General features: G+C 51.0%; 1 protein-coding gene across 1 annotated transcript in view; it reads right to left on the reverse strand.

Annotated features, from left to right (window-relative positions):
- Positions 1-22,198, reverse strand: part of LOC140408707 (sodium-dependent organic anion transporter-like) — a 102,770-nt gene that overhangs the window by 16,014 nt on the left and 64,558 nt on the right. Inside the window, exons 3-4 of the mRNA XM_072496293.1 lie at positions 10,006-10,094; positions 4,752-4,927 (exon numbers count right to left, since the gene is read on the reverse strand). Of these exons, the coding sequence (XP_072352394.1) occupies positions 4,752-4,927; positions 10,006-10,094 (265 nt within the window). The remainder of the gene's footprint in view (positions 1-4,751; positions 4,928-10,005; positions 10,095-22,198) is intronic.

Here is a 22,198-nt window from a genome sequence, read left to right on the forward strand (position 1 = left end):
AAATGACGCTGATAATCTAGTGATGGGAGACAAGGAAATAGCTGAGGAACTAAATAAGTACTTTGCGTCAGTCTTCACAGTAGAAGACATGAGTAATATCCCAACAATTCCGGAGAGTCAGGGGGCAGAGTTGAATATGGTAGCCATCACAAAGGAGAAAGTGCTAGAGAAACTAAGAGGTCAAAAATTGATAAATCCCCAGGCCCAGATGGGCTACATCCTCGAGTTCTAAAGGAGATAGCTGAAGAAATAGTGGAGGCGTTAGTTATGATCTTTCAAAAGTCACTGGAGTCAGGGAAAGTCCCAGAGGATTGAAAAATCGCTGTTGTAACCCCCCTGTTCAAGAAGGGAACAAGGGAAAAGATGGAAAATTATAGGCCAATTAGCCTAACCTCGGTTGTTGGCAAGATTCTAGAATCCATTGTTAAGGATGAGATTTCTAAATTCTTGGAAGTGCAGGGTCGGATTAGGACAAGTCAGCATGGATTTAGTAAGGGGAGGTCGTGCCTGACAAACCTGTTAGAGTTCTTTGAAGAGATAACAAATAGGTTAGACCAAGGAGAGCCAATGGATGTTATCTATCTTGACTTCCAAAAGGCCTTTGATAAGGTGCCTACACGGGAGACTGCTGAGTAAAATAAGGGCCCATGGTATTTGAGCCAAGGTACTAACATGGATTGACGATTGGCTGTCAGGCAGAAGGCAGAGAGTTAGGATAAAAGGTTCTTTTTCGGAATGGCAACCTGTGACGAGTGGTGTCCGGCAGGGTTCAGTGTTGGGGCCACAGCTGTTCCCTTTATATATTAACGATCTAGATGACGGGACTGGGGGCATTCTGGCTAGGTTTGCCGATGATACAAAGATAGGTGGAGGGGCAGGTAGTATGGAGGAGGTGGGGAGGCTGCAGAAAGATTTAGACAGTTTAGGAGAGTGGTACAAGAAATGGCCGATGAAATTCAATGTGGGCAAGTGCGAGGTCTTACACTTTGGAAAAAAGAATAGAGGCGTGGACTATTTTCTAAACGGTGACAAAATTCATAATGCTGAAGTGCAAAGGGACTTGGGAGTCCTAGTCCAGGATTCTCTAAAGGTAAACTTGCAGGTTGAGTCCGTAATTAAGAAAGCAAATGCAATGTTGTCATTCATCTCAAGAGGCTTGGAATATAAAAGCAGGGATGTACTTCTGAAGCTTTATAAAGCATTAGTTAGGCCCCATTTAGAATACTGTGAGCAATTTTGGGCCCCACACCTCAGGAAGGACATACTGGCACTGGAGCGGGTCCAGCGGAACTTCACACGGATGATCCCAGGAATGGTAGGCCTAACATACGATGAACGTCTGAGGATCCTGGGATTATATTCATTGGAGTTTAGGTGGTTGAGGGGAGATCTAATAGAAACTTACAAGATAATGAATGGCTTAGATAGGGTGGATGTAGGGAAGTTGTTTCCATTATCAGGGGAGACTAGGACCCGGGGGCACAGCCTTAGAATAAAAGGGAGTCACTTTAGAACAGAGATGAGGAGAAATTTCTTCAGCCAGAGAGTGGTGGGTCTGTGGAATTCATTGCCACAGAGGGCGGTGGAGGCCGGGACGTTGAGTGTCTTTAAGACAGAAGTTGATAAATTCTTGATTTCTCGAGGAATTAAGGGCTATGGAGAGAGAGCGGGTAAATGGAGTTGAAATCAGCCATGATTGAAGGTGGAGTGGACTCGATGGGCCGAATGGCCTTACTTCCGCTCCTATGTCTTATGGTCTTATGGTATACAGTCGGGGTCGGGCCCTAGGACTCCGTGTTCCACGACGTAGCCGCGGATGGCTAGGCGGGTTGTGCGGAAAACGCATTTTTCTTTATTATAGGTGAGGTTCAGGAGTTTAACGGTGTGGAGGAAGTGCCGGAGGTTTTCGTCATTGTCCTGCTGGTCATGGCCGCAGATGGTAACATTATCTAAGTACGGGAACGTGGCCTGCAGCCCATACTGGTCAACCATTTGGTCCATTTCTCTTTGGAAGACCGAGACCCCATTGGTGACGCCGAAGGGGACCCTGAGGAAGTGGTAGAGGCGGCCACCTGCCTCGAAGGCAGTGTATTGGTGGTCCTCCGGGCAGAGAGGGAGCTGGTGGTACACGGACTTCAAGTCAACTGTGCAGAAGACTTGCGCAATCTGGTTGACCCTGTCAGATATGCGGGGGAGGGGGTACGCATCGAGCTGCGTGTACCAGTTGATGATCTGACTGTAATCGATGACCATCCGGTGCTTCTCCCCAGTCTTGACGACCACCACTTGGGCTCTCCAGGGGCTGGTACTAGCCTCAATGATCCCCTCTCGCAGGAGTCGCTGGACCTCCGTCCTGATGAAGGCCCTGTCCCGGGCAGTGTATCGTCTGCTCCTGGTAGCGACGGGCTTACAGTCTGGGGTGAGATTTGCGAAGAGCGAGGGTGGAGCGACCTGAAGGGTCGCGAGGCTACAGACGGTGAGGGGGGGCAGGGATCCACCGAACTTTAAAGTAAGGCTTTGGAGGTGGCACTGGAAGTCGAGCCCCAGTAATAGGGCAGCACAGAGATGGGGAAGGACATAGAGTTTGAGGTTAGCGTACTCTATGCCTTGTACAGCAAGGGTCGCAACACAGTACCCCCGGATTTCTACTGCATGGGATCCGGAAGCCAGGGAAATTTTCTGGGTCATGGGTAAAATTGGGAGGGAGCAGCCCTTACCATATCTGGGTGTATGAAGCTGTCTGTGCTCCTGGAGTCGAAAAAACAGGCCGCCTCGTGCCCGTTGATCCGGACAGTCATCGTAGACTTTGTGAGGTGATGGGGCTGGGACTGGTCGAGCGTGATGGAGGCGAGCTTCGGAAGGCGGTTGGTAGGCTGGTCGGAGGTAGCGGCGGCCAGTGTACGATCGGGTGAGCTGGGCTCCCGGGAGGCTGCGGAGTGGTCCCAAGATGGTGGCCCCCATGAGTCGCGCGTGGCGGGTGGCAGCAGCGATGGCGTTCAAGATGGCTGCCCCCATGGGTCGCGCGTGGCGGGTGGAGAACAAAATTGCGTTAAAGATGGCGGCCCCCATGGGTCGCACATGGCGGCCGGAATTGAAGATTGCGGCGAAGATGGCGGCGCCCACGGGTCGCACATGGCGGGTGGCGTGGCGGCTGGGGCGGCCCCAACAGGCAGTAGGCAGCGCTGTTGGGCCTAGAAGTTTTAGGGAGAGATCGGGCCTGGCAGACTTTGCAAAGTGGCCCTTCCTCCCACACCCGTTGCAAGTCACGTTCCGTGTCTGGGGTGATTACCCTGGCCGCAAAAGTAGCACCTCGGGCTTCGGCATTGGCGGATCGCTGTGCGGCACAGGCTTGTGTCGCACCCGGGTCGGATGATGGCTGCACTCACGAAGTCCACGAGGGTGCTGCGTGGTCGGAGGTGTAGGCCTCCATGTTCTGGGAGGCCACCTCCAGAGAGTTGGAGAGTTGCAATGTCTCTGGGAGACCGAGTATACCCCCTTCCAGCAATCGCTGGTGGATATAGTTTGATTTCATGCCTGTGACATAAGCGTACCTGATCAGCAGCTCCGCGTGCTGGGTAGCCGATATCACCTGGCAATCACAGTTCCGGCAGAGTACACGCAAAGCACGCAGGAATTCTGCTAGTGATTCCCCAGGGCGTTGTCGTCTCGTGGCAAGCATACACCTCGTTTACAGACTTCACATATTGTCCTTTCAGCAGCATTATCACCTCCGTATACGAGGGGGCGTCCCTGATGAGAAGAAAGACTTGCGGGCTCACCCGTGCGTGGAGGATCTGCTTCTTTTGGAGGTCGGTGAAGGATCCGAGTTACGCTTCGAAGCAGCTTAGCCGGTGCTCGAATGTTGCCGTGGCGTCGGCTGCCTGTGGGTCCAGCTCCAGGCGATCAGGCTTGAGTGATGAGTTCATCTTAGAAGTTTAGTGTATTAAATTGATATGCCATCAATAAACACACGACGAGTGATGAACGTAACTAAGGCTTTAATACACTAAACAGCAAGATTCCTGGCCTCGGATCCCGAATTGGATCAGAGGCGGAGACTAGCCGTCTTTATACATGAGCCCGAGGGGAGGAGCCACAGGCGGAGCCAGCCGGGACAAGCCCAGGCATGTACAACACAACACAACGCAATACAGTGGTTTACCATATATTATTATAAACTTACCATGTTTAAAAAAAAAATGTTTCTTGTTAAAAACTGAGTTCCTCCACGTTTCTAAAAAAAGTAAACATTTCTGTCTTTTCAGCCAGGAATCTACCTGTCCATTTAAAAAAAAAAAAAATTTAGAGTACCCAATTATTTTTTCCAATTAAGGGGCAATTTAGCGTGGCCCATCCACCTAACCTGCACATCTTTGGGTTGTGGGGGTGAAACCCGCGCAGACACAGGGAGAACGTACAAACTCCACACGGACAGTGACCCAGGGCCAGGATTCGAACCCGGGTCCTCAGCGTCGTAGGCCAGGGCCAGGATTCGAACCCGGGTCCTCAGCGTCGTAGGCAGCAATGCTAACCACTGTGCCGCCGTGCTGCCCTGTTCCTGTCCATTTAAAACATCAACTGGGATCGTAAAATAGCAATAATTCATTTGCCACATTTAGCACAATTTATTAAGGGGAATCTGAATATTGCCAGAACATCACTGGAAAGAGCAGTCCAACAAGCTAACATGGTGCGTCTGCAGCATGAGGACTGTGAGACTGTAAAGATACAGAGTTAGAATGTTAACTTACATGGTCCATGATTGCTGTACAAGCCCAGCCAAAATAAAACCAATTGTGTAACCAATCAGTGGGTTGATGATTCCAATAATTAACAATGGTAAACCTGCATTCCACGAGCCTTTGTACAGTAGTGAGGTTACCACTGCTATAACAATTAATATGGATGCACCTGCAACTGTTCCAATCTATGAAGAAACACAAACATTGGTTATTTAAGTCAGCACACCATTAAAGAGCATTCTAAAGGCAGCGCAGTGTGCATTGTATCACCAATCACATTACAAATGAGAGGAAGCAGTGGGAAAAGCAGTTTGCATCCGTGATTTACTGGTGGAATTTTCTATTGTGGAGACTGAGAGCTGTGGCAGGCAGAGATGTTGGTGTGATCCCTATTGGGTGAACATGTGTGATCTTCTGCTTGTCAGCTTTTTATTTATGCATGACTGAGGAGCTCAGCACATTTAATGGCAGGATGGGCAGAAAGTCATCCGCCCCGCTGTTGCCTCATGGGATTGGAGGTTCAGGCACCATATTTAAACGGAACCTGGACAACCATTCACTCAGTGCAGGCCAGGAGCTCCGCATTATTCCTCCAGAGTCTTTGCAGCTTCAGCTTGCACTAGAGAAGCTGACAGATATGAGAAACCACATCCCGGAACATGCAAAGGTGCTCCCAGCATTGCCTTTTTCTCTTCTCATGGCAGGGACTTCAGTGAGTATTTTCGCATCTACATAAGGAGCGAAATGGATTATATGATCTGCATCCTGTTGGGTCTTTGGCTTTCTTGGGTATCAGCGATATCATGGCCTGTGTTAGCATAGGAGGCATGGGGCCCCTTGCTAGCGAGTCGGCGAACACCTCCTCTATGTGCGGGGCCAGAGCTGATGCAAATGTTTTATAGAAGTCTGTCGGGAATCCATCGGGTACCGGCGCCTTCCCCGCCTACATGGAGTTGATGCTCTCCATGACCTGACCCAGTCCTATTGGTGCTTCCAGCTCCCTCTGTCTATCGTCCCTCATGATTGGCATGTCTTGTCAATCGAGGAACCGTTTCATCCCCGAGTCCCCATCGGGGGGAGCTCAGAGTACCATGTACAGTCCCCGGTCGAAGGCCTCAAATGCTTGGCCTTTTTTGGTTCGGCTACCAGTCCGCCTCTGCTGTCTTTTAATAATAATCACAAGTAGGCTTACATTAACACTGCAATGGAATTACTGTGAAAATCCTCTAGTCGCCACACTCCGGCACCTGTTCGGGTACACTGAGGGAGAATTCAGAATGTCCAATTCACCTAACAGCACATCTTTCGGGATTCGTGGGAGGAAACAGGAGCATCTGGAGGAAATCCACGCAAACAAGAGGAGAGCGTGCAAAATCCGCACAAACAGTGTCCCAAGTTTGAATCGCACCCGGGACCCTGGCGTTGTGAAGCAACAGTGCTAACCAGTGAGCTGCCATGCCGTCCAACCTGGGCTATTTCCCTCATAGCTGCCTAGTTTCTCAGCTGGTGAGCGAACAGGCAGCTAACCATCTCTCCGTGTTCATAAAATCTCCCCGTGTGTGGAGGACTTGGCGCACTGCCTTCCTAGTGGATAGCAGGTTAAAGTCCTTTTGTAGCATTTTCCTATCTGCCAGAAGGTCTATAGTTGGGGCCTCGGAGTACATTCTGTCGACCTCCAGGACGGAGTTGATCAATTGCTGCCTGGCTGCCCTCTCTTCCCTGTCTCTATGAGCCTTGTAGGTTATAATCTCGCCCCGAAACACCACCTTCAGTGCCTCCCGGAACGTGGAAGGTGAGACTTCCCCATTCTGGTTGTTAGTAATGTGGTCGCCCATGGCCTGTAATGTTTTCTGGCAAAAGACCTTGTCGGCCAAGATGTCTGTGTCCAACCTCAATGCGCGCACGGCCCGTCTCCAATCTCATATCCATGTAATGTGCAGCATGGTCGGAGATTACAATCACGGAGTATTCAGCTCTTACTATGTCTGGAAGCATTTTCCCTACTGCAAAGAAGTCAATACAGGTGTATACCTTGTGTACCAGTGAAAAGAATGATAATTACTTCTCAGCAGGTGGGAACCGCCATGGGTCCACTGCCCACATCTGCTCCATGAATGCTCCCAGCTCCCTGGTCATGCCTGTCTTTTTCGCAGTTCTGGGGTTTGATCGGTCTGTCAATGGGTCCTGTACACAGTTAATGTGTGTGTGTTTGGCAATTATTGCCCTTGGCTGCCTTGGGCTTCGGTCGGAGTGAGCTGTGTGCCTTCTCGATCTTCTGTGTTTTGGGGACGCTGTCCCTCCAGCATCTGAGCCATATAGTCCGTCAGGACCCTGCCCTCGATCACATTCGGCAGGCCCACGATCCGGATGTTCTACCGCCGGGACCTAATGTGACCTCCCGTCCTGATCCTCGACTTCCTCTTCAGGCTCTCCTGGGGCGCCCCCAACCTTTTGATTTCGGCCTCCAGAGCGACAATCCTGGACCGTCGACACCTTTTCCAGCTCAATAATCGTCTTCCCTTGTGCCTCCAGTTTCCTCCCCAATCCCTCGCTGTCTGCAAGGCGACCAACGCCTCCATCACTGCAACCTTGACTGCCACCTGGACCTCCACTTGTATCGCCTCCTTCATTGCCATCAGTTCCTTCATCAGGAAACTCTTCCATCCATCTCCGGAGGGGCCGGGGGAGGCCGTTGTTCGGGCTGTCTGTCTCCCTCTCTTTGGGGTGGCCATGCACCCCTCGCCTCGTGAGTCCACCAACTCGTCCAGCCGCTGCACGTGGCTTTTCCCTCTGCACCTGCTGTCTCTGCGGCCTCTCAAGCTCCCATTTGCTGGCATGTTGTTCCTATCCTCTCCCTTTCTTAATTGTGGGTGAGATAAGTCCAAATATTTGGGCTAATTTCGACTAAAAATGCCGATTTCGGTTGTGTTCTGGAGGAGAGCCACCTGATGTGCGTCTGTTCAGCACATTACTGTTACCAGAAGTCCGGTCTGGGCATTGATAATGTGCCCCTCTGCTGCTGCCAGGCTGTGGGGGGGTGCTCCCCAAGGGACATGGGGTTGGTGTGCTAGGGCTGTGGGTACCCTGCTTTGATACTCTTGCTATGATTGACAACTCCTCACCACATCAAAGGAGCTAAGTGCTTTCTGCAAAAAGGAAGCTAATGAGGCTAGTGATGGGGGGCAGCGTGGAAACAGTGGGGGGGATTAGGGTTAGGGTTCGGGTTGGAGAACAGCAAATGCAGGGGGGGAACCCAAGGTCTTTATCATTCAATAAAGCAGGGAAAAAAAGAATTTTTACGATGAACCTAGAGCCTGCATTCATAAACTGATTGACCTCTTTTAGGTTGGTTCCTTTTGCTTACCATTTTTGGAGATTGCTAACGGCTTGGAACCATCCTAACACCTACTCCTAGTGGGATCTAGTGGGCTTCAGAGACCAAAGTGGGGTGAATCGTTGGGGAAGTTCAGGCTTGCTCCAAGACAACTGGAAGGCAAAGGGAGATTTGGAAGACATGTGTTCCCGGCCTCCACACTATTCCCCACACTCCATTCAGGATTTGCAGTGTAATCTGCCAAAATGTGCACCAAAGGCAGTTTCACTGCACAATCGGCAGATTCTCATCTATCCAACTTGGAAGTGCGGCCAGTTTTCTGGGTGTGTTCTGCTTTTGAATGAGCAGAAAAGATGTGGACGCTTCGGTGAAAAATGTTTATTACTGCGGCTGACTTATATTTAAACTCCTTTGATTTAAAAAAATATTTAAACTGTTTCCACCAGGCTATCGTGACACTCATACGGAAGTCATAGAGAGACTCCAGGCCAAGTTCATGCTAAGCAGATGTTATTCAGTCTGAACATGTTCATTGTGGTTATTGTTGATATTATGCTGTGCACTTTATGGAAACAAAATTCTAATTTTCCCAATATAAAAGCAAAATACTGCTGTAACAAAAACCGAACGTACTGGAAATATTCAGCAGGTCAAACTGCATCTGTGGAGAGTGAAGAAGAGTTACTGTTTTATGTTGATGGCTCCAGTTCTGACAAAAGGTCATCATAATGCCATAGAGTAATTTACGGCACAGAAGGCTTTGTTGAGCAATCCAGTCAATCCCGTTCCCGCGCTTAAAAGTTTATTTCCTTCAAGTGCTTATCTAATTTCCAGTTGGAATCATTGATTGTCTCTGCTTTGGCCACCCTAGTGAACAGTGAATTTTGGGTCGTTATCACATATTGTGTAAAGACATTCTCCCTTACGTTCCCCCTGCATCTCTTGCACAAAATCCTGGGTGGGATTCTCCGACCTCCGCGCCGGAATCGTGCCAGGCGCGGGGCCGGAGAATAGCTGCCCATGCCGGAAATCCAGTGAGATGGCGCTTCTGCGATTTTCCGCGTGCGGTCAACGCGGTGCCAGTCGGGGCCATTGAAAGCGGCCCCCACAGCGATTCTCCACGCTCGACGGGGCGAGTGCCCGCTGAGTCCCTCCAGCCTGGTTCACATGTGGTCCCACCCGGTGGGACCTCGCCGTTCTGGCTGCAGGGGCCGTCTGATGGGGGGGGGGGGCAGGGTGATTCGACTCCAGGGGCTACCGATCAGCGGGCGCGTTCATTCCGGGAGGGCCTATGTTCCACCACGCCGAGCCCCTGTAGGGCTCCACCGTGTTGCGCGGGGGCCGGCAGTACTGTAGACGTGCAGTACTTGGATTTCCAGAAAGCATTTGATGTGGTGCCACATCAAAGGTTGTTGCAAAACATAAAGGCTCATGATATAGGGGGTAACATGAATAGCATGGAGAGTAGTTTGGTTGGCTGGCAGAAAGCAGTAAGTTGCCAAAATGGGTCTTTGTCTGATTGTCAGTATTTGCCAAGTGGAGTCCCATTGGGGTATCAACTTTTTACAATTAACATCATGAGGGGAGTGAAGACATATAGCTAAATTTCAGATGACACAAAGATAGGAAGGAAAGCCTGTTGTGAAGAAGAAATATTATGGAGTTTGCAACGGGCGAGATCTCTTTTCCTGATTTTCCCGGCCCTCACCGGTGACGTAATGGTTCGGGAACCTCATTTCAATTCATTCTAAGTGCTGTATTATCTGGTGTTAAACGCTGGCTGTGCAGCCGGGGAGCTGCATGCTGGTTTTGTCGCCAGAGCCAGCATTTAGAGTAAATATCGGAAAATCTCGCCCACAGGCCTGTTCCATTGTTCACTTGAGAGCATTCTACATATTTTAGACAAACAGAAGAAACGTGCTCACTTACTTTCACAATGAATTTTGATTGTTTTGGCCACTTCCTTGCCACACAAATTCCAAATGATATTGGGATGATCAAACCAATCAATGACATACCTGTTCCAGAAACAAAAATAACAGTTTAAAGTAACTTGTCAACATTTAATTCTGTATTCACATGTTGTGGAAGATGATTACATATTTTGTTCCAATTTCCTTTCTGCTCTGTGTCATATTCTTCACCCTATATATGTTTAGATAACATGCACTCGATATGTATAATTTTGCAATACTGAAGGAGTTTTGTATGAATCCAATTTAGGCCTGTAATTTCCTTCTATCAGGTTCTGACAAAACTTCCTGTTTCCTCACAGTTTCTGATCACTATATCAAAATATTCATCTGCCTCTTAAATTTCATTACGATCAGGCAGAAATTTGGGCGCTCCTATTTTTGGGAGGGCACAGGGGCAGATGTGCCCTCCCAAACCCTCCCAGTTTCAGCAGGAGTCTCGAAGATCAGTACTTTGCCTGCCAAGCTTTGCCATTGGCCGGGGGGAGAGTTCATTCAGAGATGATTTAAATTGCATTAATATAGCACCTTTCACTCTCCACTGGACATGCCAAAGTGTTTATGGCCAGTTTTGGATCTTCCCCTTTCGCCCCTTCCAGGTAGCAGTTCCTATGCGGAGTTTCACTTACCAGGGTTATAATGTGAATTGACATTTTCTGATTGTAATGCTGCGCGATTTCTTTGTTCACAAAAAGCAGTGAGTGGGATTCTCCTCGACTGACACCGGAATTGGGGAACGTGATTGGGTGGAGAATTGGTTCTGACGATCGATGGAATACATGTTGGCCAATGAGCACCTGCAGATGACAGGACACTCTACACAAACTGAAACGGGTTTCACTCCATGAACGTGCAGCTGGTGTGTGACCATCAGATGCACATCATGCCCGTCTGCACCCAATACCCAGGCAGTTTGCATGACGCTTTCATCCTGGCACACTCAATGAATCCCGGCCTATTCGAGGCGCAGTTGGCTCCTGGGCGACAGGGGGTATCCACTGCGGTCATGGCTGATGACACCCATCCGGAGGCCACAGGCCGACGTGAAGATCCGTTACACCAACGCCCATGCAGCGACAAGGAGGATGATCGAGCAGTGCTTTGGCATCCTGAAGATGCGTTTCAGCTCTGAAGGGGCCCAGCGGTATGGTGCTGGGAAGGTCGCCCACATCGTGGTGGCCTGCTGCATCCTCCACAACATCGCACAGCAGAGGGGCAACGTGCTGGAGGAGGAGGATGAATGCCAGGCTTTGACCGACGTAGAGGATGCGTGGGAGGGCGAGGATTGACAGGACATGGGGAATCGGACAGTCTAACATGGTTAGACCGTCCGACATAAATGGAGGTGCAGATGGAGGAGTCCAACCGCGTGCAGGAGCAGGAGGTGGTTTCGGCCCAGGCCAACTCCGCACGGGTGGCTCCAAGGTGGAGGCCTTGAGGGCAAGAGCTTCAGTTATCGATCAACGTGTCCAAGGCCTGGGGCAATCTGTGCAGGCAGCGGCTGAGGCCCAGGCCAGGGCTGCTCTCTCAGCGGCATCTATGTGCCAAAGCCACCTGGACATTGCAGCGTGATCCAGTCACAGCGGGCAGTGGCTGAGAGCATTGGCGGCATTGCCCAGGCACTGGCCGACGTAGTGGAGGCACAGGAGGTGGTGGCACAGTTGCAGAGGGAGATGGCGCAGTCACTGGCTGATGTAGCACAGACCTAGAGGGTGGTGGCACAGTCGCAACATCATGTGGCAGTGTCCCAGACAGCGATGGTCCACTCCTTGTGCTCCATGGCCGTGAGCATGCAGACTCTGGTCGAGACCAGAGCGGGCGTCAGGCCTGGCAGTGCCAGGTAGTGGGGGACAGGTCACAGGGTGGGCATCACAGCAGGCCACCTCCATTCCTGATGTACCGTCTGGGGATCCACCTAGATGTAGCGTTAGGGCTCGTAAGGTCAGAAAGCATGTCTGTGCCTCTGGCCAGTACCCCCACGCCCCCAAGTCGGTAAACCTGGAGGCAACCAGAGCATCCCTTCTGCGTTCGCCCTGCCGTACACGTCCTGTGGCCTCCGTGCCTGCATGAGCACCATGACCTGCCCACCTTCCCTCTCCCCTGCATCCTCCTTGCGTTCATTCTCCTCCTCCAGCACATCGCCCATCTGCTTTGCGATGTTGTGGACGCAGCAGGCCGCTATGATGCAGGCGACCCTCTCAGCATCATACTGGAGGGCCCCTCCTGAGTGGTGCAGGCACAGGGGGCCAAAGCACCGCTCGATCAAGCTCCTGGTCATTGCACGGACATCGTTGTAGCAGGTCTCCACGTCAGTCTGTGGACTCTGGATAGGCATCATCAGCCATGACCGCAGTGGATAACCCCTGTCGTCCAGGAGCCAACACCCCAGTTGGGTGGGGGGGGCATCTCGAACATGTCAGGATGCGTCGAATGTGCAAGGATGAAGGTGTCATGCACACTGCCCGGGTATTGGGCGTAGACGTGCATAATGCACAGCTGATGGTCACATATCAGCTGCACGTTCATCGAGTGGAAGCCTTTTCAGTTTGTGTAGAGCGGCCTGTCATCTGCAGTTGTTCGAAGGGGGACATGCATCCCGTAGATCATCCTCTGGAACAAGGGCATGCCGCCGATGCTGCCCGGGCATCCTGGTGGGCTCGGTCCACATTGAAATGGATGTATTGAGCCGATTGGGCATATTGGGCGCGGATACATGTGTGTCCCGAGGTTTGTGAAATCCCGGACAGGTCCCCACTAGGCACCTGGTAGGACCCCGTCACATACATGTTTAGGGCGACCGTCACCTTGACGGCCACTGAGAGCGGGTGTCCTCCCCCAAACCCCCATGGTACCAGGTGTGCCATGATCTGGCAGATATGTCTCCCTGTTCAACAGGTGTCTTTGACGGCATGCCCAGTCCGGCAGGTACTCGAATGACAGACACTGCAGGTACATGCAAGGCCTCATGCGGCACTCCTTTGCACCTTCTCCTCCTCAGCCTGATGGGCAGCTGGCTCTCCATCCTGGGCAGTTGGCTCCTGTTCCTCTGAGGCACATTCCGCTGCTGTAGCTTCCTCCTTCACGAGCAGCTCCAGCTCGTACAGTCGCAGGGCATCCCCCAGGGCTGCGGCGACTAGCAGAAAGGCCATCATTACTGGCTGAATTCCAATATCCATTGTCTGCAGGAGGTGAAAGGCCGACATGTTAGCATGGTGCATACCCCCGTGCCCAACCAGGTCCACTGGGCTACATGGTGGCCCCAGGTTGGCACTGCGGACTCTGTCCCCACATTCCCTCCGCCCCATTTCAGTACCCCTGGCCCCATTGGTGCCCGGCACCATGGGAGCCTCTGGGCCTGGTGCCCATCCCTGATGCCAGGGAAACCTTTGGCTGGTGGTGCCCATGCCAGGGGTACGCGCCACTGCCCTCGTCCGGTGCCCCCATAGGGGCTACAGTGCGCGTTGCCTCTGAGTGGGCGGCGTGATGCGTGGATGGCGGCTGGGTGGGGGTGGGGGGGCTAAAGTATGGCGGAGGATGGGGTGCGGGGGTGCAGGCCGCTTTCATGATTTTTAAAAGCACAAGTGAACCGCGTCGTAGAGATCTCAGCCAATCGGAGGCGGAGAATCGCGGAGGCCCCGGAGAACACCGGATCAGGCCTGCTAAAGATATGCAAACGGTGTTTACTGTGCAATCATGCAGTAATACCATTGGGGGTGGTGGGAGGCGGAATCAGTACAGATTCTTTAATCTGGTACAGAAGGAGCGCTGCATCATAACCCGCAGGACTGTTTTTGTTTTCTTCTGGGTTAAATGCCGGTTTCATTGTGCGATAATGAGTGTTGGGCTGCTCACCAATTATCTGGACCTATTGTGCAAGTCAAAGACTTATTTATCAAAAGCAATGTTTTTGAATTTTTAGAATCACATTTGATTGCAGTAATTCTTTTTTTATAATGTTTTCAGCATATGCAGCAATTTGGACTATTGAAACAGTTTAACGCTCCACCAAGCACATCCAAATCTATTGCCTAACATTCAGCGCTAGGTGTTGCAATGCTACAAAATAAACCTTCACCATGCGGAGAAAACAAGCGAGAATATGTTTGCTAAATAGCAGCTTGTTAAAAATTTTACTCATTCCTTTATGTCTCAGTAATCATTCACCTGCAGAGAAAGGCAGATGAGGTGTGCCTGAACTATTCTGCAGCCTTGGTGTTCACATGGGTGAGTTGTACAGTAACAGAACCCAGTTTGATACCATGCAATTATTTTTGAATCATGGTGGCGGGGGGTGGATTTTCCAGTCCCGCCAAAGGCTGACACAGTTATGGGCGGGATGGACCGCACTCCACATTTCCCTGTCCTGCCGTCATTGATGGGGCCAGAACATCCAGGTCATGGAATCTTACAACTCAGAAAGAGGCCATTCAGTCCATCACATCAGTGTCGGCTCTTTGAATAAGCAATCCTCCCTTTCCCCAAATCCCTCCATCTTTTTTTTCCAAGTATAAATTCCACCACTCTTTCAGACCATGCGTTCCTGATCATAAGCCACTCACTACATGAAAAAATTATTATCTCCCCTCAGGTGTGAATGGCCTTAAAATATGTATCCATTGGTTACCAAGCCAACCCTCCTCTCATCGTTTCTCTTTATTTATTCTGTCACAACATTTCATAATTTTGAAAATCTCTATTAAATTTCCCTGTAACCTTTTGTATACAAAGAAGAACTCCACCTTCCTCAGTATCTGTACACTCTCTCCAAGATCTTAACATCCTTCCTAAAGCGTGCTGTCAAGAAGTAGACAATACTCCAGCTGAGGCCTGACCAATGATTTAGGCCCTGGAACCTCCCGAGCTGCCTCTACAAATCAGTGGGTCCACTTCCTTGGTCCCTGAACCAATCTGATAGGTGTCATTGTCTGTCAGCTAGTGCACCTCACACCTTCAGCAGAAATACATTGGTGGAAGTGACATTCTTTTCTCCATGAGAATTACTTTGAGGCAGTGCTTCAATGGTAAATATTGCTGAGAAAAGAGACATGTTGTTGGAGCATTTTGTAGAATCATAGCATACCTAGAGTACAGAAGGAGACCATTTTACCCATCGGGTCTGCACCGACCCTCTGAAAGTGTACCAGACCTAGGCCCAATCCCCCACCTTATCCCCATAATCTTGCAACCAGTTAACCTTTGGACACTAAGGGACAATTTGGCATGATCAATCCACCTAACCTGCACATCTTTGGACTGTGGGAGGAAACCGGAGCACCCGGAGAAAACCCACGCACTAACGGGGAGAAAGTGCAAACTCCACACAGGCAGTGACCTGAGGTCGGAATCGAACGCGGTCCCTGGTGCTGTGAAGCAGTAGTGCTGACCACTGTGCCACCGTACTGCCCCTCATTTTGCACTCATCAGGACAGATTGGCAAGAATTGTACAATGAGTACAAAACAAGAGGTTCCAGCAATATGTTTCTTGTTTCAACAGTACTCAAGCTCTGTCATATCAAGCAACCATCAGCGTTAAATATACAAATCTGTTTAATGCCTCCAGTCATGTGAATCATGGTAATCTATAATAAGCCCCAAAATTGTAGTCTAAAAATCTGAAATAGAAACAGAAAATGCTGGATAAACTCAGCAGGGCTTGCAACATGTGTGGAGTGAGAAACAGAGTTCATATTCCGAGTCCGTATGACTCATTTAAAAATCTGTTGCGTGATCTGTGCCAAGTTTCTAAAGCTAGTAGCAGTTATATTTTGCCAGATAGGCCAGCTCAACTACTTTCCATCTACTTTCAACAAAAAACGTATGGAGAACAAGATTTATATCAGAGGCATACGGCACAAATGCCAGGACATTATGTCAAACCTTTATAAATCATTGATTAGGCCTCAGATTCTTCTCCTTCGGAGAGAGCAGATTACAGGGAATTTTAGTAGAGCATTGCAAAATTACGAAGGGCTGTGATGATACGGTGCAATATAGCTGCACTGAAACCTGCTTGGTGGGGAGGGGGGGGGGGGGGGGGGGGGTGGCGGGGGGGTATTGTTCACTGGTTGGTGAACCACCATTGCTTCTAGTGTGAATGTCCAAACCAATGAACTGGCCAGCATTGGGCCTTCCCTGGGATTAAGGAGTCGGGGATGGAAAACCTAACCCCGATAGCTGCCAGTCTCTAATTGGCCCACAACTCTCTTTTGCTGACAGGGTCCATGGGACTGGTGGCTGCTGCCATTCATTTTCCAAGGACTTTGTCAGTCCAAAGATGTGCAGGTTAGGTGGATTGGGCATGATAAATTGCCCTTAGTGTCCAAAATTGCCCTTAGTGTTGGGTGGGGTTACTGGGTTATGGGGATAGGGTGGAGGTGTTGACCTTGGGTAGGGTGCTCTTTCCAAGAGCCGGTGCAGACTCGATGGGCCGAATGGCTTCCTTCTGCACTGTAAATTGTATGATAATCTATGATCATTGCTGAATCACAGGGCGCAGGTGCACGAGGGCGAAATGGGCGTCACGGGAGAAAGGGCAGGGGTGTCGGAGATGAGGATAGGGAGATGGTCTTCAGCGGCCTCCTCTCTCCACTGCTGGGTCTCTCAATCGGGAACAGAGGACCTGACAATGAGAGACGCCCCCCACCGAAGCTGCAAATAGACTTGAAATGGTTTACTCGGCAGCCTTTGGGAGACATCAGAGAGCTGCGAGACTCACATTTAATCCCCGAGACACCGCAACATTCCAGTGGGCTCAGGGATAATTGGTGTCAGTTGGCTCATAAGGAGCCTAATTGGCATCCTGCCACAAGCGGGTGAGCCTCTCACATCAGTCCCTTCTGCCCTCTGACTTACTCATGGGAGGTTTCACCTCTGTTAAAAGGCTGGTGCATGGCCTCTCTTATGATTAAGTGGATCCAGCCACCATGCAGTTTCTTCTACCTGCTGATGTGATTGGTGTTTGTCCGTCAGCTGCTGCCAGTGCTGGTTGCACCAGTATGTGGTGTGGGCATTCACTCACCCTCTCTTTCTGGTACTGGGTAACAGCCAGCCAGTCACTCCACCTGCACCTTTCGCTGTCTGCAGTTTATGGAGCCAACCTAGGCTGCACTGTTCCACTCTCTCTCTGATTCCTGTTCGCCCCTCTCCCCAGCCTTTGCTGCCTCTCTCCTGCACACTGTGCTGTATGGTGCTCCAATTTTTTTAAAATTGGCATTTTCCACATTTATCAACACTTCTATACATTGTTTGCCGCGTTAATTTATTGTAGTATCCAGAAAGCTTTATCCTGTCCTTCCCTTAATTTACTTTATCTACATTTTGCCGTCCTCTGGCTCGGCTTGTAGTCCCTCCCGTCTCCCCCATCCCCCCTTTGTGTCCTTCCCCTTTCTCTCCTCCCTCCCTCTCTTTTCTTCCCCGTCAACTTTGGCTGTGTGTGCCCTGTGATTTGGGGGAGGGGGGGGGGAAATATTGCCCCCTCCCTCCGGCATTGTTCCCCTTTTTTGGTGACATTCCAGCCTTTCCTCTTACTCTCCCCCCCCACCCCTGATTGTGTATTCCTATGGTTCAACCCCTTGTCTTTATTTTCCCCTTTCTCCTTTCTCATTTTCTTCCTATTCCTCCCGTTTTCCTCTCTTACTCCTCGTTGCTGGCCTCGAACAGGTTCTGGAACAGGCTGACGAACTGCCCCCATGCATCTCGGAAGCCTTCCTCCGACCCTCGGATGGCATATTTGATCTTTTCCAGGTGGAGAAATTCCGAAAGGTCAGCGAGCCAGTCTGCAGCTGTGGGTGGTGCTGCCGATCGCCAGCCAAGCAGGATTCTCCGGCGTGCGATTAGGGAAGCGAAAGCGAGGGTGTTGGCCCCCTACCCCATGTGTAGCTCTGATACCTCGAAGATTGCCACTATTGGGCATGGCTTCACCCTTACCCCCACAACTTTGGACATTGCCTCGGAGAAGGCTGTCCAGAACCCAGCAAGTTTGGGACAAGCCCAGAACATGTGGGTGTGGTTGGCCAGGCCCCTCTGGCACCGCTCACATTTGTCCTCCACCTCCGGGAAGAACCTGCTCATTCGGGTTCTGGTCAGGTGCGCTCTGTGCACCACTTTGAGCTGCATGAGGCTGAGCCTTGAGCAGGAGAAGGTGGAGTTGACTCTGCTCAGCGCTTCGCTCCAGAGTCCCCATCCCTCCTCTGTCCCCAGTTCGTCCTCCCATTTCCTCCTAGGTCTCGTCTAGTGATGTTCGCGCTCTGTCCAGTAACTGCCCATACAAATTCCCACATAGTCCCACTTCTTTGCTGCTTGTGCCTATCGGGTCCTCTAAGAGTGTGGTTTCTGGGGCCCCGGGGGACCCTACTGGCTCCTTGCGTAGGAAGTGTTTTATTTGCAGGAGTCTCATTTCTTGTCCTGTCGGCAGTCCCCACTTCTCTGTCAGTTCATCCAGTGTCGCCAATCTGTGTCCTACGTAAAAGTCCCTGACCGTCCCATCCCGTCTCCATCTCTTGAAGATGGTGTCTGGCATGGCTGGAGGAATTTGTGATTGCCACAGATGGGGGCCATGTTAGTCAGCCCGAAGTACTCTTAGTTGGGCCCACATTCTCAGTGTGGCCGCTACCACTGGGCTTGTTGTGTATCTTGCTGAGGAGGATGGGAGTGCTGCTGTGGCCAGGGCCCAGAGGGTTGTTCCTTTACAGGAGGCCTCCTCCATCCATACCCACTCTGAGACGGGTTTGTGTACCCAACCCCTCACTCTTTCCGCCATTGCTGCCCAGTGATAATATTGTAGGTTCAGTAATGCCAAGCCCCCTTTGATTTTCCTTCTTTGCAATGTCGGTTTGGGAATTCTCGGGTTCTTATTGTTTTGTTATGCTCTTGACGTAGCATAAGCTGCTTCCTTGATGTGCACTCTGACAAATAAAGGTTCAGACTTGGAGATAGCTTCAACACGTTTATTGAACTATTAACAATTCTCCTACTTGGATTCGACACTACTGTTAATCCTGCTATAGCAACTCAGACTGACTAACCAGTCTGCTACAATCCATGTGATGGGAGTGATGTTCAATCATCCCTGTGTCTGTACTCAGAGTGTCTCCATTGGAAAGAGGAAGATCTTGGGCGACATTCTCCGACCCCCCGCCGGGTCGGAGAGTCGGCGGGTGCTGGCGTGAATCCCGCCCCCGCCGGTTGCCGAAGTCTCCAGCACCGGAGATTCGGCGGGGGCGGGAATCACGCCGCGCCAGTTGGTGGGCCCCCCCCCGCCGATAAATTGCCTGTCCCACTGGCGTAAATTGAATCACCTACCTTACCGGCGGGACAAGGCGGCGTGGGCGGGCTCTGGGGTCCTGGGGGGGGCGCGGGGCGATCTGGCCCCAGGGGGTGCCCCCACGGTGGCCTGGCCCGCGATCGGGGCCCACCGATCCGCGGGCGGGCCTGTGCCGTGGGGGCACTCGTTCCCTTCCGCCTCCGCCACGGTCTCCACCATGGCGGAGGTGGAAGAGACTCCCTCAACTGCGCATGCATGGGAAACTGTCAGCGGCCGCTAACGCTCCCGCGCATGCGCCGCCCGGGGATGTCATTTCCGCGCCAGCTGGCGGGGCAACAAAGGCCTTTTCCGCCAGCTGGCGGGGCGGAAATTCCTCCGGCGTCGGCCTAGCCCCTTAATGTTGGGGCTCGGCCCCCAGAGATGCGGAGCATTCCGCACCTTTGGGCGGCGCGATGCTCGTCTGATTGGCGCCGTTTTGGGCGCCAGTCGGCGGACATCACGCCGTTTCCGGAGAATTTCGCCCCATGTGTGCAGTGTCCTTATATATGGGTTGGTGTAATGCCCCCCAGTGGTAATGTCACCTCTGTGTGTATCGTGAATGCCCGTTGGTCGTGTCCTATCTTACTGACCTATTGGTTGACTGTCTGTGTGTCATGTCTCTGGTGTTCCCTCTAGTGTCTAGGTAGGTGTAGTGTATGTACATTAACCCTATGTGTACTTACAGTGATGTATATCACCACACTTACCAGGTAACGTAATCTGTTCTGGGCCGTTTTAAACGGGAGCCCCTCCAGCTTTGCCCCTCCCCCATTTGGGTTCACTGAGAATGCCTCACTTTTGCCCAGGTTACATTTGTAGCCCAACAAGGTTACAAACTCCTCAGGATCTGCAGTATTGCCTTCAGTCCCTCCTGTAGCTTTGAGACATAGAGGAGCAGGTCATCCGCAAAGAGTGAAACTGTATGCTCTCTGCCTCCTTTCTGGATGTCATTCCAGCTTTTCGTGTCCCGCAGGGCTATCGCCAGGGGTTCGATCATGAGCGCAAACAAGAGTGGGGACGGGGGCAGCTTTGCCTTGTGCCTCTTTGTAGCTGGAAGTATTCAGAGCTGGTGGTGTTGGTTCGAACGCTCGCCATGGGAGCGTTGTATAGGAGTCTCACCCAGGCACTGAACCCCACTCCTAGCCCAAACCGTTCCAGTACCTCAAGGAGGTACTTCCATTCGATTCTGTGGAAGGCCTTTTCTGCATCCAGGGAGATGATCACCTCTGGTGTTCTCTCCCCGGGGGCTGATCATTATCATCAGCAGCGGCCTGATGTTCCCAGCGAGCTGCCTACCGTTGACAAAGCCCGTTTGGTCCTCTGCGCCCACCTCTGGTTCGCAACCTTCCAGCCTTTTGGTCAGGACCTTTGCAAGTATTTTTGCATCAACATTCAGCAGCGACATGGGTCTGTATGATCCACATTCTGTCGGGTCTTTGTCCTTTTTAGGTATAAGTGAGATCGTGGCCTGCGCTAGCGTGGGGGGGGCAGGGTGCCCCTTGCCAGTGAGTCCACGAACATGTCCCTGAAGTGTGGGGCCAGGACTGGTGCAAATCTTTTATAGAAGTCCGCCGGGAACCCATCGGGTCCTGGTGCTTTCCCCGCCTGCATGGAGCTGATGCTCTCCATAACTTCTCCCAGATCTATTGGTGCTTCTAGCTCCCCCAGTCTGTCCTCCATAGTGCTCCAATTTCTGACTATTTCCAATCACGATCTATCGGGTTCCACCTCACTTCCCCTGGCCTGGGCACCTGACTCTTTTACCCGGGCCAACACATTCTGGGTTTAAATCCGAGTTCGAAATTGCAAATCCCATTTCATGCAGCTGCAATAAGACTACAGCAGTCATAATGCATGGATCATATTTTGGAGCTACAATAGCTGATTTGGCAGGCTTAAATTTCCAGACACTGAAAACTGATGAAGCATTGTTTGCGTCTTCAGTTCAAGGTTCTTTTTTTTCCACTGTGACCCAGTCATCAAATTGCAAAACAGAGAATTTAAGCAAAGATATCTATAAACAGCGTTTCTGCTTGAGTTGAAGAAGAATTAACCCAGTTACTGCACTCCCCCGGGATCTGGCACCTCAATCTCTGACCAGGCAGACCCTCTCATTCCCTCCTTCTGTCTTTGTCAGGATCTGCACCATCTTTGACATTGTTTTGACATCGCTAGGGTGTCACTGGCTTTAACATCACAAGAAATGCAACTAGATTTTTGTGACGTGTGGTCTCAGCAATTGCAACATCATCAAAGTCAAACCTGGCTAAATCCCAGCAGAGATGGGAAGAGGCCTTTTATCGGCCACTTAACTGGCTCAATTGGGCATTGGGAGGTATGGCCATTCCCCTTTTCCCCCAACATTGCATGGTGGCAAGAAGATGACAGGCACTTCATCCACCTCCTGCACTCTCCATTTTGCAGGCCTGCTACCGTCACCGCTACCCAGCCCATTCGCGGAGGACTGATAAATTCCAGCTCTTTGTGTTCTTGTTACCTTCCCACCTAGCTTTGCAACAGCATCACACTTGGATATTGTGAAGAAAGGGTAATTAATTTTTAGTAGTTTGGGGGTTTACTGTGATATTTTGTGAAGCAGGCTTGTGAGGGCTGTGTATATGTGTGTGTATGTGCATGACAAATCTAATTGACCTAGGGACTAAATGTCTGCGAAGGTAAAGATATCAAAGGGGCTAGGTGTGAAAGGCAGCCACTTGAAGAAAAACAGGGATAAGTTGGATGTTGCACAGGTAAATAAGACATGGTAAAAATTTGCATTAGGAGATAAAAAGGTTTGTTGTGTTCCGTTGTTAAATTTCAAAGGAGAGTAAAAAGGGATTCACAGCT

The sequence above is a fragment of the Scyliorhinus torazame genome, chromosome 3, assembly GCF_047496885.1.
Source record: "Scyliorhinus torazame isolate Kashiwa2021f chromosome 3, sScyTor2.1, whole genome shotgun sequence".
Taxonomy (NCBI): Eukaryota; Metazoa; Chordata; class Chondrichthyes; order Carcharhiniformes; family Scyliorhinidae; genus Scyliorhinus; species Scyliorhinus torazame.